The sequence below is a fragment of the Tamandua tetradactyla genome, chromosome X, assembly GCF_023851605.1.
Source record: "Tamandua tetradactyla isolate mTamTet1 chromosome X, mTamTet1.pri, whole genome shotgun sequence".
Taxonomy (NCBI): domain Eukaryota; kingdom Metazoa; phylum Chordata; class Mammalia; order Pilosa; family Myrmecophagidae; genus Tamandua; species Tamandua tetradactyla.
Genome location: NC_135353.1, coordinates 123608275 through 123624422, shown reverse-complemented (window position 1 = coordinate 123624422; position 16148 = coordinate 123608275). Strand labels below are relative to the sequence as shown.

Below are 16148 nucleotides of genomic sequence, written 5' to 3'. Positions count from 1 at the left end.
AAACATTCTTAACATATGATCATTTCGTTCTACATATATAATCAGTAATTCACAATATCATCACATAGTTGCATATTCATCATCACGATCATTTCTTAGAACATTTGCATTAGTTCAGAAAAAGAAATAAAAGGACAACAGAAAAAAATTCATACATACCATACCCCTTACCCCTTCCTTTCATTGATCACTAGCATTTCAATCTACTCAATTTATTTTAACATTTGTTCCCCCTTTTATTTATTTATTTTTGATCCATATGTTTTACTCATCTGTCCATACCGTAGATAAAAGGAGTATCAGACACAAGGTTTTCACAATCACACGGTCACATTGTGAAAACTATATCATATACAATCATCTTCAAGAAACACACCACACTGGACAAACCTACAAATCTTATGCCCTACTCAAGAATCCATGTACTTATGGTGTTCAATTAAGCTGTCCACATAAGTTATATTAGGAACTGCACTAGTCAAAATATAAATTTTGTACCAAATAAACATTTTTTGCTTTAGTCTCACACATAAGTTAAAATTTTAAAATATTAATTACCATCTATTTTCAACACCCAGCAGTAATGACATTCCTTTGTTCTTCCTCATGCAAAAACATTTTTAAATTTGTACATTTAGTCACTATTATTATACACTCTAGGCATTCCTAGATTATACCATCTCAGTCTTTATCGTCTTTCTTTCTGATTTCATTTGTGCCCCCAGTCCTTCTCCCTCTATCATTCTCACATTCAGCTTCATTCAGTGTTCTAACATAATTGTTTTACAGTTAGGTAGTATTGTGCTATCCGTTTCTGAGTTTTTAAATCAGTCCTGTTGCATAATTTGTATCCCTTCAGCTCCAATTACCCAATAAAAAATATGATTCTTGTACAAAGAGTGTTTAAGTCCTGGGTACGGGGGAAAACTGCTCTTGCATGCCATGGGCTATGTTTAAAAGGGAAACATCAGCAGTACCACAGCAACAGCAGAGGTAAATAATGGGAAGAGGGACAAGAGTTAAGAGAAGGCTTAGATTTCCTATTTGGTAAAGGTGTGTTTGCTGTTTTTCTTTCTCTTGGAATCAGTGAAATTATCTAAAATTGAGAATGTTGATGGTCTGTGAACTTTGGGCACTATACATGATGCCCAATGAATGCAGGTGGCTGAAGGATACACTGAAAAGTAGATTGACGAACGATGGTCTATAATTATGAACGAAGGTTGTGCTGCTACAGGAAGGAACAAAGTCTTGAGGCATGCAATGATGTGAATGAATATGTGGGACATTTGGTGAGGCAAAATAAGCCAGAAACAAAAGAATGACAATGGTATGGTCACCTTTAGAAAATGCTTATAAGAAAACAGGGGCCTAGATTGTAAGTTTTTAAAGCAGACACATTAAGTCCAGAGTGGTGATATTATTTCTGGATTTCGAGAGGCTGTTTTATATTTATTTATTTATAAAACCTGGTATTTAGAGATAAGAACAAAGCCAATCAGGTTGGGGTTAAAGTAATTCAGAACACAGGGGTAAGGAAGACAGTGTCTGCATTTTAGGATCACACATACTCTTTGAGACCAAAGGAAGAAAGTTTTATTTGGTCTCAAACTGAAATTTTCTGTAGTGCATAATCTAATGCAACCTATCTGTATAGCTGATTTGAACAACTGAAACACAGGGAGCCCAGAATAAGGAAGAGGTCCTTTAAGCCTGTATAGATTATTGTAAAGCCTGGATACATCATAGAGTATATTAACCAGATAATCAAAAAGTATTGGCAAAGTTCCTTGAGGGATGGGAGAAAGAATATGGAACTATTAAACCTTACCATCAGGGAATCCCCTGATACTGTGTCAAATTATAGGGACACCCAAGTCGATAGGCCTTGCCCTCTATCCTGAGGCTTACTCTTGTGAAGCTTATACAGGTAGCAGAGAAGCTTAGACTACCTATAGGCATGCCTAAGAGTTACTTATGGAGGACATCTTTTGTTGCTCAGATGTGGAGGACATCTTTTGTTGCTCAGATGTGGCCTCACTCTCTTTAAGCCCAACTCTGTAAGTGAAATCATTGCCCTACCCCCTATGTGACACATGACATCCGGGGGTGAAAGTCTCCCTGCTGACATGGGAGATGACTCCCAGGGATGAATCCAGCCCTGGTACCGTAGGATCAACAATTCCATCCTGACCAAATGGGATAGAAGAAGTGTAATTAATAAAGTATCAGTGGCAGAGAGTTCAAATACAGTTGAGAGGCTACTCTGGAGGTTTCTCTTACACAACTTCCAGTAGACCTTGCTACCTATCATAACCTGCCAAACCACAACCAGGACCATTCCAGCTAATCCTAAAGAACACCTAGGGCAATATATAAGATTCCACAAGGGTTTCATGCACTTGAGCAACTTTCCAGAAACCTACAACCTCCAGTTGGGTCCCTTGGCCAGATAAGTCCTGAAACCTAGCCCAGCCTCTCCGGAACATCAGATAGTTCCATCTCCCTACCCCATATTAGTGACAGACCCCTCCAATATGAAAAATTTAGAATGGCCATAACCCAAATGCCCCTAAAGAGAGGGATGGAATGATCAAAGGTGATTGTGGCATTATACAGTAAAGATAAGATTTAACAAATGAATATGAATGCTGAATCATTAAATTGATATTTCTTTTAGTCTCCAATATCTTAGAGCAGCTAGAAATAAAAACCTAAAATTGTTTTTAGGTTCATGCCCAATACTGAAATCTGTTCTACAACTAATTGTGGTGCTATGCTTTGAAATTTATTGCTTTTTGTATATTTGTTATTTTTACAAAAAAGAAGGAAAAAAAGTCTATTGTGATGATAGAAAAATATTTAAGCCTCCTAGCCTCCTATATTCTGAAGCAGCTAGAAGTAAAAATCTAAGAGGACTGTATGGTAGCCCATGTCAAACTCTGGGATCTGTGATATAACTACTTGTTGAAGAGTGCTTTGAAAACATTTGCCTTTTTATTTCTTTACTCTGTATATATGTTATATATATAATAAAAATGTTAAAAAACAAACAAAGAAACAAAACCAAAGTACATTCAGAAAATTCTGGCTCTATATTTGTCCCTTCTCCCTCATTCCTTCAATATCTCATAGATAGCCATTTTGTTTTTGCTTTATTCTTCTTTTATTCCTTTTTGAAAACATTAGCCACCCCCTGTACACATACATACACATTTGTTTCCCCCATTCTTCTCCTCATCCATGAAAAAGCATTCTATAAATATTGTTTTGTACCTTGTTTTTCCCTCTAAATTTATCCTAGATATCATTCATTCCCATGTACAGAAATCTTCTTTATTGCTTTTTATAGCTGCATAGTATTTGATTGTATAAATGTATCATAGTTTATTCAACTATCATATTATTAACCCCATTTTATTCTCTTCATAACTCTTATTACTATATGCAGTTTTATTGATGTATACATCTGGCATTACAGCATTCCAAATAGGAGCTTATCTTTTAGAGTTGTGCCTGGCCCCTAATAAACACTTAATATTTATTGAATAATGTCAATAATACTCAAGAACTATGTTTTATCCCTGCAGGTTGATCCAAAAGACTACATGTTCAGTGGACTGAAGGATGAAACCGTGGGTCGTTTACCTGGGAAGGTGGCAGGACAACAGTTTGTCATTCAAGACTGTGAGAACTGTAACATCTATATTTTTGATCACTCTGCTACAGTTACGGTTGATGACTGTACTAACTGCATAATTTTTCTGGGACCTGTGAAAGGCAGTGTATTTTTCCGAAATTGCAGAGATTGCAAGTGCACATTAGCCTGCCAACAGTTTCGTGTGCGGGATTGTAGGAAGCTGGAAGTCTTTTTGTGCTGTGCCACTCAACCCATTATTGAGTCTTCCACAAATATCAAGTTTGGCTGCTTCCAATGGTACTACCCTGAGTTAGCTTTCCAGTTCAAAGATGCAGGGCTAAGTATCTTCAATAATACATGGAGTAACATTCATGACTTTACACCTGTGTCAGGAGAACTCAACTGGAGTCTTCTTCCAGAAGATGCTGTGGTTCAAGACTATGTTCCTCTACCTACTACTGAAGAGCTCAAAGCTATCCGAGTTTCCACAGAAGCCAGCAGAAGTATCATTCCAATATCCTGGGGTCAGAGGCAGAAAAGCAGTGATGAATCATGCTTAGTGGTATTATTTGCTGGTGATTATACTATTGCAAATGCTAGGAAACTAATTGATGAGGTAAGAATAGAGATACATATACACCCCTTTCTGGGAAACTTCTGTTCTTTTCAAATTGGTGCAATCCTCAAGTTATGGTTCCTTCACCCCATTCCCCATCCCTTTCCCACACACACAGATTTGTCTTAAACTGGTTGTTTGGGCCTCAAAATACTCTTTCCTAAAGAAACTATTTTAAAACTATAATTCAATTCAGTAAGCTTTTACTAAGCACCTATTATGTACAAATTGCTCTTTTACCATATGTCACTGATTATAGGATGCACATTTGTTTTCCACATTTTAGCTTATTTGAAATGAATTTTACAATTGATTGAAGATTTCATGAAATACAATATATGCTGGGATGGAGATATGTAGAAAAAAATTCTCTGCCCTGAAGGAACTTCCATTCTTTATGATAAATGATTGCCAGGAAAGCTTAAGAAAGTAGTACTGCATAGTTAAACATGGCCTTTTATAATTAGTTAGGAAATCTTTGGTGTTTCAGTGGTTAAGGGAAAGACATTTAGGAATACAACTTTTGGGTCCTTTTATGACTATGAGGACAACCTCCATGTTATTCTCCTCATTTTCCTTTGCTCTTCTGTCATGAAGGGGAAGTTGGTGAGGAAGGGTGAAGTGGGAGTTGGGATACCAAAAGTTTAGGCTCATGAGCAGGTGCTCTCGGTGAGCTCTTGAGTAGAGAAGGATTTTTTGGGTAGCAACTTCCACTTGAAAAATAATTGACGATGTAGAGGTCAGGGACTCTAGAAGTATTGGTGGGTGCTCCAGTAGGGAAGCAGCAGTAGGATATATTGATTATTCATTAATCAGGTGTTCTTCAGTAGGCGTCTGTTTGATTTTAAAAATCAAACTTCCAGAAATGAAGAAATGAATGGGAAGAAAACCTACATACACAGTTTCCAAAAGACGTAATTATTCAGGTTAAAGTCCATTTTGGTAGATCATAAGGAATAGACCTAAAGAATATTTAGCATTTAAAGAAAAATGTCATCAGAGAGTCATCAAATGTTCTTAACCTTTTAACGTTTGTACCTGATATGTGAACTGGCAGTGGTGTGTGCCCTTGAAAGGAATATGAGCAGGAAGAGTGATGTTCTTTTAGATTCCTTTTGGAATACAAAATAAGTTAAAACAAACACAAGCCCCACAGTCATAATAATGATAACCATATATATAATATATAACTGGTACTTATGTAGTTCTTACTATATGCCCAGGCACTGTTACAAGGGATTTAAATGAATTAACTCATTTGATCCTCAGTACAACCCTATGAAATTGGAATCATTATTCCCCTTTTTACAGATAATGAAAAGAGCTACAAAGAGGTAAGTAACTTGCAAAGGGTCACTTAGCTAGTAAACAGCAGCATCATGATTCAAATCCAGGCAGCCTGGCTCTGTAGGCCACAGTCTTAACCATTATGCTGGTATGCTGCCTCAGGGGTGAAGATAAATTGATAAATGCCTGGTAGAGTAAAATTGTGTCTGAAAGAATGTGGACTTGAGGGAAATACTACCCTCTAGCCTAGAAGGAAACACTGGGAACCTTTGGCTAGAGTTACCCTATCTAATTCTGAAAGCACTGAATTAAGGAATGAAAGAGAATGAAGAATGATATTATGTTAAGATAGATTACATATTTTTTTAAATGAAGCTTAGGTTCCTAGGGAAATATGTATAGAAGCTAGTTAATTAAGAGTGGGAAAAAATTGAGTCACATATCATAGCACAAATATTTTAATACAGCTTAGACTACAACTGATTGCTCACTCTAGTTTTGTTAAACCCCAAGAATATCATAGAATTTTATTTCACATTTTTAAAATAAATTAAACATATCAATGTTTTTTTGAGAGAGTAGAAAGTCAAGAAAGGCTGGGTAAAGCAGAATACACATTCCCTAGTGTTCTAGTTTGGTAGCTGCTGGAATGCAATATACCAGATGGAATGGCTTTTAAAAAGGGGAATTTAATAAGTTGCTTTTTTACAGTTCTAAGGCCAAGAAAATGTCCCAATTACAAAAAGTGTATAGAAATGTCCAATCAAAGGCATCCAGGGAAAAGATACCTTGCTTCAAGAAGGCCGATGAAGTTCAGGGTTTCTCTCAAGTGAGAAGGCTCATGGTGAACATAGTCAGAGTTTCTCTCTCATCTGGAAAAGCACATGTTAAATACAGTCAGGGTTCCTCTCTCATCTGGAAGGGCACATGGTGAACACAGCGTCATCTGCTAGCTTCTTCTCCTGGCTTGCTGTTTCATGAAGCTCCCCGGGAGGTGTTTTCCTTCTTTATCTCCAAAGGTTGCTGGCTGGCAGACTCTCTGCTTCTAGTGGCTATGTTGTTCTCTGCTCTCTCTGAATTGCTCATTCTCCAAAATGTTTCCTCTTTATAGGACTCCAGAGATTTATGAAGACCCACCCTAATGGGTGGAGACATGTCATCACCTAATCCAGTTTAACAACCACTGTTGACTAAATCACATCTCCAAGGAGGTGATCTGATTACAGTTTCAAACATACAGTATTGAATAGGGATTTTTCTACCTTTACGAAATGGGATGTTGATTAATACATGGCTTTTCTAGGGTCCATACATCCTTTCAAACCAGCACACCCAGGGAGTTACCAGAAGTTACTGAACCTTAATTTTCTCACCTAAAAATCAGATTTATTCCTTGCTCTGACCTACATTACAGGCATACACAGGATAAATTAGAGTAAAAGTAATTTGAATTGTTTAGAAGTAAGGTGATTGCATAATTTAAGTTGGTTAGTTATCTAAAGTCTTTAAAAGTTTAAGAATTTTCATGAAAAGAAGTAATTGTTTTCAAATGTCTGCTGTGAAGTATCAAAATAGCCATAGTTTGCTATCATTATTTGTTTTTAGACAACTGTATTTTGAATGTCTTCTTCTTAATTTTGTTAGTTTTTATCTCTGAGCAGAGTAAGAGGTGATAAGAAGTCTAGAATATAAGAAACAGAGGTGGTATTGTTTCTGATATTTTAAATAACTTTACAGTCATCATCTGGCTGTGATGTCCAATTTAATGGATTGGTATGGAACAACATAGCAATAGGATGAAATCTATCAGCCATTAAAACTGATTTTGTGGTAAAATAGCTGGAAAATGTTCAGAATCAAGGAAGTGAAAAATTTTAAATATGAAAATCTGAGTTTTAAAAATTATGTAAGTCTGGAATGTTATGTATAATAAAATGTTAACAGTTGTTATTCTTAGAGGTTGGATTAAGAACAGAGTTTTCTGTTTTTGTAGTTTTGTAGGATTTTACAATGAACATGTATTGTTTCTGCAATTGGGGGAAAAAGAAAACTAAGAGGGTAAAAGGAAGTAAACTTATATGGATACAATGGTGTTTTTGTGTAAGTGGTAGCACCTTGGTTGATATTTCTTTGTTTCTATTTTTCAAATATTCTATGTTGAGCATATATTACTTTTTATAATAAAAACCCAATAAACTTTTATTTTATAAAAAGTAGTTGAATGACTGTATTTTTAAAAACTGCTTTTATAATTATTTAAAAAATTAATATATATTCATTATGAAGAATTGTAAAATAGAGTAGAAATAAGTTTAATAATCATCTATAATTGTATCATATCATGAATAGTCTTCTTAGGAATAATTTTTCAGTATATTTAGTCTATAATCAAATTATTTGGGTTCAAATCCCCACTCTGTTACCTAATGGTTGGGTGGCTTTGGACAAGTTTCTTAACTACCCTGTACCTTAGTTTTCTCATCTGTAAAATGAGGGTAATAATAGTGCCTATCTCATAAGAGGGTTAACCCCTGTGTTAACACATGTAAAATACATAAAACTGCCTGGCACATAGTAAGTGCTCCATAAATGTGATCTATCATTATCATCCTATACAATATACATTGGTATTGTGCTTTTTAAAATTAACATTATTACATAAGCTTTCCCCCATTTTACTGTAACCTCTTTGTAAGCATAATATTGAATGAAATAAAGTACTTCATCACGTGAATATGCCATAATTTACTTAACCATTCTCCTCTCATTGGACATTTATTGAAGAATCACTTCCATCTGGTTTGAGTCAAACTTTTTAAAAAATTATGTTTTAAATTTTGAGGGATTATTCGTATTTATTTGACCCTTAATCTCAATAGGCATTGCAATACTAACTCATAACCAGAACCATCCATTTGGAAGAAAGAACCTGATGTATATGATAATTTTAAAATTAGAATTTTATTTTCCACAGATGGTCAGTAAAGGCTTTTTGCTAGTTCAGACAAAGGAAGTGTCAATGAAAGCTGAGGATGCCCAAGAGTTTTCGGGAAAAAGCACCTGACTTCCTTCCTCTTTTGAATAAAGGTAAGTAAGGTACCTTCTGGATGATTGATATACTATTGTGTTTATTTTCACTAAATACTGATTTTATTTACTTCTGCTTTAAACATTTCTCTTGCATTGCTTCTCTTTCTCATTTATGCTTTTTCCTATTACTGTTAAGAAATGTCAAAATTTTACTCATTCGAGAAGCCTTATATAACTAGAAATTAGGCAATAATTTTTTTTTTCCTATTCTACTTTCTTTTTTTTTTTTTTTACATGGGCAGGCACTATTCTACTTTCTTAATACTTTGAAAGTCACATTTTATTATTGTATATGTTATTATTTATTATTGTATTACAGTGAATGTACATTTCATTCTTTGCCCAGAGTTACAAAGCACTTAATAAGGAATTTTTTTCAGCCTTCAGTGGGTTTTGACCATACTGGAAAAGAAATAGAAATAGAAATAAAATGGTATACTATTTTATGTATTTAATATGATTGATTATCTTCCCATGCATAATTAGAATTGCTTTTCCCAGTGAGTGAGTGCCACTGAAAATCTCAGATTCTGGAAATATGACTGCAAACAGAGGAACTGGACTTTGTTTGCCTTCCTAAAGGGGTGCTGCTGCTTATATGTTAGTGAAAGTGTACTGATTTTAAAGGATAGAGTACTATTTATCTGTCAGAGCTCAGACATTGTTTGCTCAAAGTTTATCATGCTTTTCTCAACTGGTCTGAGCAAATATGTGTAGTAATATGCTATGCTGATTGGAAGTACTCCAGAGAGAGGGCACATCTGTATTTACATGTTCTTTATGTATAAGTAAGATGAAATCAACTGCAACAACCTGTATGAAAATAATTTTAACAACTAATGCTGGATCTGACTCCACGTTAACTATTAATGCAGGATTTCATATCCTTTTTTTTTATTAATTAAAAAAAATAAACTAACACAACATTTAGAAATCATTCCATTCTACATATGCAATCAGTAATTCTTAATATCATCACATAGATATATGATCATCATTTCTTAGTACATATGCATCGATTTAGAAAAAGAAATAGCAAGACAACAGAAAAAGAAATAAAATGATAATATAGAGAAAAAATAAAAATAAAAATAAAAAATACAAAAATATATAAGAAAAAAAAAACTATAGCTCAGATGCAGCTTCATTCAGTGTTTTAACATAATTACATTACAATTAGGTAGTATTGTGCTGTCCATGTTTTTTTTTTAGAAATCATACCATTCTACATATGCAATCAGTAATTCTTAACATCATCACACAGATGCATGATCATCGTTTCTTAGTACATTTGCATCGGTTTAGAAGAACTAGCAATATAACCGAAAAAGATATAGAATGTTAATATAGAGAAAAAAAATAAAAGTAATAATAGTAAGAACAAAACAAAACAAAACAAAAACCTATGGCTCGGATGCAGCTTCTTTCAGTGTTTTAACATGATTACTTTACAATTAGGTATTATTGTGCTGTCCATTTTTGAGTTTTTGTATCTAGTCCTATTGCACAGTCTGTATCCCTTCAGCTCCAATTACCCATTATCTTACCCTGTTTCTAACTCCTGCTGAACTCTGTTACCAATGACATATTCCAAGTTTATTCTCGAATGTCGATTCACATCATTGGGACCATACAGTATTTGTCTTTTAGTTTTTGGCTAGACTCATTCAGCATAATGTTCTCTAGGTCCATCCATGTTATTACATGCTTCATAAGTTTATCCTGCCTTAAAGCTGCATAATATTCCATCATATGTATATACCACAGTTTGTTTAGCCACTCATCTGTTGATGGACATTTTGGCTGTTTCCATCTCTTTGCAATTGTAAATAACGCTGCTATAAACATTGGTGTGCAAATGTCCGTTTGAGTTTTTGCCCTTAATTCCTTTGAGTAGATTCCCAGCAATGGTATTGCTGGGTCGTATGGCAATTCTATATTCAGCTTTTTGAGGAACCGCCAAACTGCCTTCCACAGTGGTTGCACCATTTGACATTCCCACCAACAGTGGATAAGTGTGCCTCTTTCACCGCATCCTCTCCAGCACTTGTCATTTTCTGTTTTGTTGATAATGACCATTCTGGTGGGTGTGAGATGATATCTCATTGTGGTTTTGATTTGCATTTCTCTAATGGCCAGGGACATTGAGCATCTCTTCATGTGCCTTTTGGCCATTTGTATTTCCTCCTCTGAGAGGTGTCTATTCAAGTCTTTTTCCCATTTTGTAATTGGGTTGGCTGTCTTTTTGTTGTTGAGCTGAACAATCTCATTATAAATTCTGGATACTAGACCTTTATCTGATATGTGGTTTCCAAATATTGATTCCCATTGTGTAGGCTGTCTTTCTACTTTCTTGATGAAGTTCTTTGATGCACAAAAGTGTTTAATTTTGAGGAGTTCCCATTTATTTATTTCCTTCTTCAGTGCTCTTGCTTTAGGTTTAAGGTCCATAAAACCACCTCCAATTGTAAGTTTCATAAGATATCTCCCTACATTTTCCTCTAACTGTTTTATGGTCTTAGACCTAATGTTTAGATCTTTGATCCATTTTGAGTTAACTTTTCTGTAGGGTGTGAGATACGGGTCTTCTTTCATTCTTTTGCATATGGATATCCAGTTCTCTAGGCACCATTTAGTGAAGAGACTGTTCTGTCCCAGGTGAGTTGGCTTGACTGCCTTATCAAAGATCAAATGTCCATAGATGAGAGGGTCTATATCTGAGCACTCTATTCGATTCCATTGGTCGATATATCTATCTTTATGCCAATACCATGCTGTTTTGACCACTGTGGCTTCATAATATGCCTTAAAGTCAGGCAGTGCGAGACCTCCAGCTTCGTTTTTTTTTCCTCAAGATGTTTTTAGCAATTCGGGGCACCCTGCCCTTCCAGATAAATTTGCTTATTGGTTTTTCTATTTCTGAAAAATAAGTTGTTGGGATTTTGATTGGTATTGCATTGAATCTGTAAATCAATTTAGGTAGGATTGACATCTTAACTATATTTAGTCTTCCAATCCATGAACACGGTATGCCCTTCCATCTATTTAGGTCTTCTGTGATTTCCTTTAGCAGTTTTTTGTAGTTTTCTTTATATAGGTTTTTTGTCTCTTTAGTTAAATTTATTCCTAGGTATTTTATTCTTTTAGTTGCAATTGTAAATGGGATTCGTTTCTTGATTTCCCCCTCCGCTTGTTCATTGCTAGTGTATAGAAATGTTACAGATTTTTGAATGTTGATCTTGTAACCTGCTACTTTGCTGTAGTCATTTATTAGCTCTAGTAGTTTTGTTGTGAATTTTTCCGAGTTTTCGACGTATAGTATCATATCGTCTGCAAACAGTGATAGTTTTACTTCTTCCTTTCCAATTTTGATGCCTTGTATTTCTTTTTCTTGTCTAATTGCTCTGGCTAGAACCTCCAACACAATGTTGAATAATAGTGGTGATAGTGGACATCCTTGTCTTGTTACTGATCTTAGGGGGAAAGCTTTCAGTTTTTCCCCATTGACGATGATATTAGCTGTCGGTTTTTCATATATTCCCTCTATCATTTTAAGGAAGTTCCCTTGTATTCTTATCCTTTGAAGTGTTTTCAACAGGAAAGGATGTTGAATCTTGTCAAATGCCTTCTCTGCATCAATTGAGATGATCATGTGATTTTTCTGCTTTGATTTGTTGATATGGTGTATTACATTGATTGATTTTCTTATGTTGAACCATCCTTGCATACCTGGAATGAATCCTACTTGGTCATGATGTATAATTCTTTTACTGTGTTGTTGGATACGATTTGCTAGAATTTTATTGAGGATTTTTGCATCTACATTCATTAGAGAGATTGGCCTGTAGTTTTCTCTTTTTGTAATATCTTTGCCTGGTTTTGGTATGAGGGTGATGTTGGCTTCATAGAATGAATTAGGTAATTTTCCCTCTGCTTCGATTTTTTTGAAGAGTTTGAGGAGAGTTGGTACTAATTCTTTCTGGAATGTTTGATAGAATTCAGATGTGAAGCCGTCTGGTCCTGGAATTTTCTTTTTAGGAAGCTTTTGAATGACTGATTCAATTTCTTTACCTGTGATTGGTTTGTTGAGGTCATCTATTTCTTCTTGAGTCAAAGTTGGTTGTTCATGTCTTTCCAGGAACCCGTCCATTTCCTCTAAATTGTTGTATTTATTAGCGTAAAGTTGTTCATAGTATCCTGTATTACCTCCTTTATTTCTGTGAGGTCAGTAGTTATGTCTCCTCTTCCATTTCTGATCTTATTTATTTGCATCCTCTCTCTTCTTCTTTTTGTCAATCTTGCTAAGGGCCCATCAATCTTATTGATTTTCTCATAGAACCAACTTCTGGCCTTATTGATTTTCTCTATTGTTTTCATGTTTTCAATTTCATTTATTTCTGCTCTAATCTTTGTTATTTCTTTCCTTTTGCTTGCTTTGGGATTAGTTTGCTGTTCTTTCTCCAGTTCTTCCAAATGGATAGTTAATTCCTGAATTTTTGCCGTTTCTTCTTTTCTGATATAGGCATTTAGGGCAATAAATTTCCCTCTTAGCACTGCCCTTGCTGCATCCCATAAGTTTTGATATGTTGTGTTTTCATTTTCATTCGCCTCGAGGTATTTGCTAATTTCTCTAGCAATTTCTTCTTTGACCCACTCGTTGTTTAGGAGTGTGTTGTTGAGCCTTCACGTATTTGTGAATTTTCTGGCACTCCGCCTATTATTGATTTCCAACTTTATTCCTTTATGATCCGAGAAAGTGTTGTGTATGATTTCAATCTTTTTAAATTTGTTAAGACTTGCTTTGTGACCCAGCATATGGTCTATCTTTGAGAATGATCCATGAGCACTTGAGAAAAAGGTGTATCCTGCTGTTGTGGGATGTAATGTCCTATAAATGTCTATTAAGTCTAGCTCATTTATAGTAATATTCAGATTCTCTATTTCTTTATTGATCCTCTGTCTAGATGTTCTGTCCATTGATGAGAGTGGTGAATTGATGTCTCCCAACTATTATGGTATATGAGACTATTTCCCTTTTCAGTGTTTGCAGTGTATTCCTCACGTATTTTGGGGCATTCTGGTTCGGTGCGTTAATATTTATGATTGTTATGTCTTCTTGTTTAATTGTTCCTTTTATTAGTATATAGTGTCCTTCTTTGTCTCTTTTAACTGCTTTACATTTGAAGTCTAATTTGTTGGATATTAGTGTAGCCACTCCTGCTCTTTTCTGGTTGTTATTTGCATGAAATATCTTTTCCCAACCTTTCACTTTCAACCTATGTTTATCTTTGGGTCTAAGATGTGTTTCCTTTAGACAGCATATAGAAGGATCCTGTTTTTTAATCCATTCTGCCAATCTATGTCTTTTGATTGGGGAATTCAGTCCATTGACATTTAGTGTTATTACTGTTTGGATAATATTTTCCTCTACCATTTTGCCTTTTCTATTATATATATCATATCTGATTTTCCTTCTTTCTACACTCTTCTCCATACCTCTCTCTTCTGTCTTTTTGTATCTGACTCTAGTGCTCCCTTTAGTATTTCTTGCAGAGCTGGTCTCTTGGTCACAAATTCTCTCAGTGACTTTTTGTCTGAGAATGTTTTAATTTCTCCCTCATTTTTGAAGGATAATTTTGCTGGGTATAGGAGTTTGGGTTGGCAATTTTTCTCTTTTAGTAATTTAAATATATCATCCCACTGTCTTCTAGCTTCCATGGTTTCTGCTGAGAAATCTACACATAGTCTTATTGGGTTTCCCTTGTATGTGATGGATTGTTTTTCTCTTGCTGCTTTCAAGATCCTCTCTTTCTCTTTGACCTCTGACATTCTAACTAGTAAGTGTCTTGGAGAACGCCTATTTGGGTCTAATCTCTTTGGGGTGCGCTGCACTTCTTGGATCTGTAATTTTAGGTCTTTCATAAGAGTTGGGAAATTTTCAGTGATAATTTCTTCCATTAGTTTTTCTCCTCCTTTTCCCTTCTCTTCTCCTTCTGGGACACCCACAACACGTATATTTGTGCGGTTCATATTGTCCTTGAGTTCCCTGATACCCTGTTCAAATTTTTCCATTCTTTTCCTGATATTTTCTGTTTCTTTTTGGAATTCAGATGTTCCATCCTCCAAATCACTAATTCTATCTTCTGTCTCTTTAAATCTATCATTGTAGGTATCCATTGTTTTTTCCATCTTTTCTACTTTATCCTTCACTTCCATAAGTTCTGTGATTTGTTTTTTCAGTTTTTCTATTTCTTCTTTATGTTCAGCCCATGTCCTCTTCATGTCCTCCCTCAATTTATCGATTTCATTTTTGAAGAGGTTTTCCATTTCTGTTCGTATATTCAGCATTAGTTGTCTCAGCTCTTGTATCTCATTTGAAGTATTGGTTTGTTCCTTTGACTGGGCCATATTCTCAGTCTTCTGAGCGTGGACAGTTATGTTCTGCTGCTGGCGTCTGGGCATTTAGTCAGATTTCCCTGGGTATCGGACCCAACAAGGTTGTAAGATTTTTCTGTGAAATCTCTGGGTTCTGTTTTTCTTATCCTGCCCAGTAGGTGGCACTCGTGGCACACGTTTGTCTCAAGTGTTTGGAATGGAACTCCCCGGTCCCCGATCTCCGTGGCCTGGGGATTTCCGATCCAATTCTCTCCATTGGTTCAGGGGCCGCGCGTGGTGGGGGCGTCAGCTGCCGCGGCTTGAGGGGACCCTGTGGCTGGTCGCCGGCCGCAGCAGGCCCGAGTAATTCGCCATCAGACCAGGATGTCGCCCGTGGGGGAGGGGCGTCGGTCACCAGCCGCCGCGGCCTGGGGAATTCCCCACCGGACAGGAATCCGCCCGCGGCGGGGGCACCGCGGCTTGGATAGCCCTCTGATCTGAGACTCGTAGCCGCAGACTCGAAGCCAAGACTCGAAGCCGCCTGCAAAAGAGGGGCGCCGGCCACCTCGGCTTGGGAAACTTGCCTCTCTGAGACTCTCAGCCAGCCCGGGAAGGAGGGAGGGAGTAGCTCCGACCGCCGCAGCTGCCGCTGCTCGGGAAATCGCGCGCTGCTCGGGGATCTCACCGCAGCCGAATCTCGCAGTCAGACTAGCCAGTCCAGACTGGGGTACGCTGTGTGTCCATTCCCTGCTGTAGCCCCGGGAGCTGTTCTGCACTGTTTCAGTTCATCTAGTAGTTGCTTTGGAGGAGGAGGAGGAACTAAGACACACGTACCTTACTAAGCCGCCATCTTGGAACCCCCAAGGTGACTCTCATATCCTTTTGTGGTTACTGTAGTAGTACCAAGGACTCACTCCAACTTAGTACATGAATCTACCTCAGATTATATATAGGAAATTATGATCTGGCCCCTCTGATGCAACCATTTTGAATGGGAACATTCTGAGGGAACCTTGAAAATGAACCTTTAAATTCTCAACAGCTTTCAGAAATTGAATCAAGTCATAAGTGTAATGGACATCCTAAGTGTGAGGATTAGGGAGGAAGTGAGCATATGAATAGATCTAAATTATTGATTTA

The 16148-nt window shown here is 36.4% G+C and overlaps 1 protein-coding gene across 1 annotated transcript in view; it reads left to right on the top strand.

Moving 5' to 3' along the window:
* RP2 (RP2 activator of ARL3 GTPase) overlaps positions 1–16148 on the top strand; it is a 57646-nt gene that overhangs the window by 15640 nt on the left and 25858 nt on the right. The window contains 3 exon segments of the mRNA XM_077146554.1: positions 3591–4256; positions 8518–8585; positions 8587–8630. Of these exon segments, the coding sequence (XP_077002669.1) occupies positions 3591–4256; positions 8518–8585; positions 8587–8630 (778 nt within the window).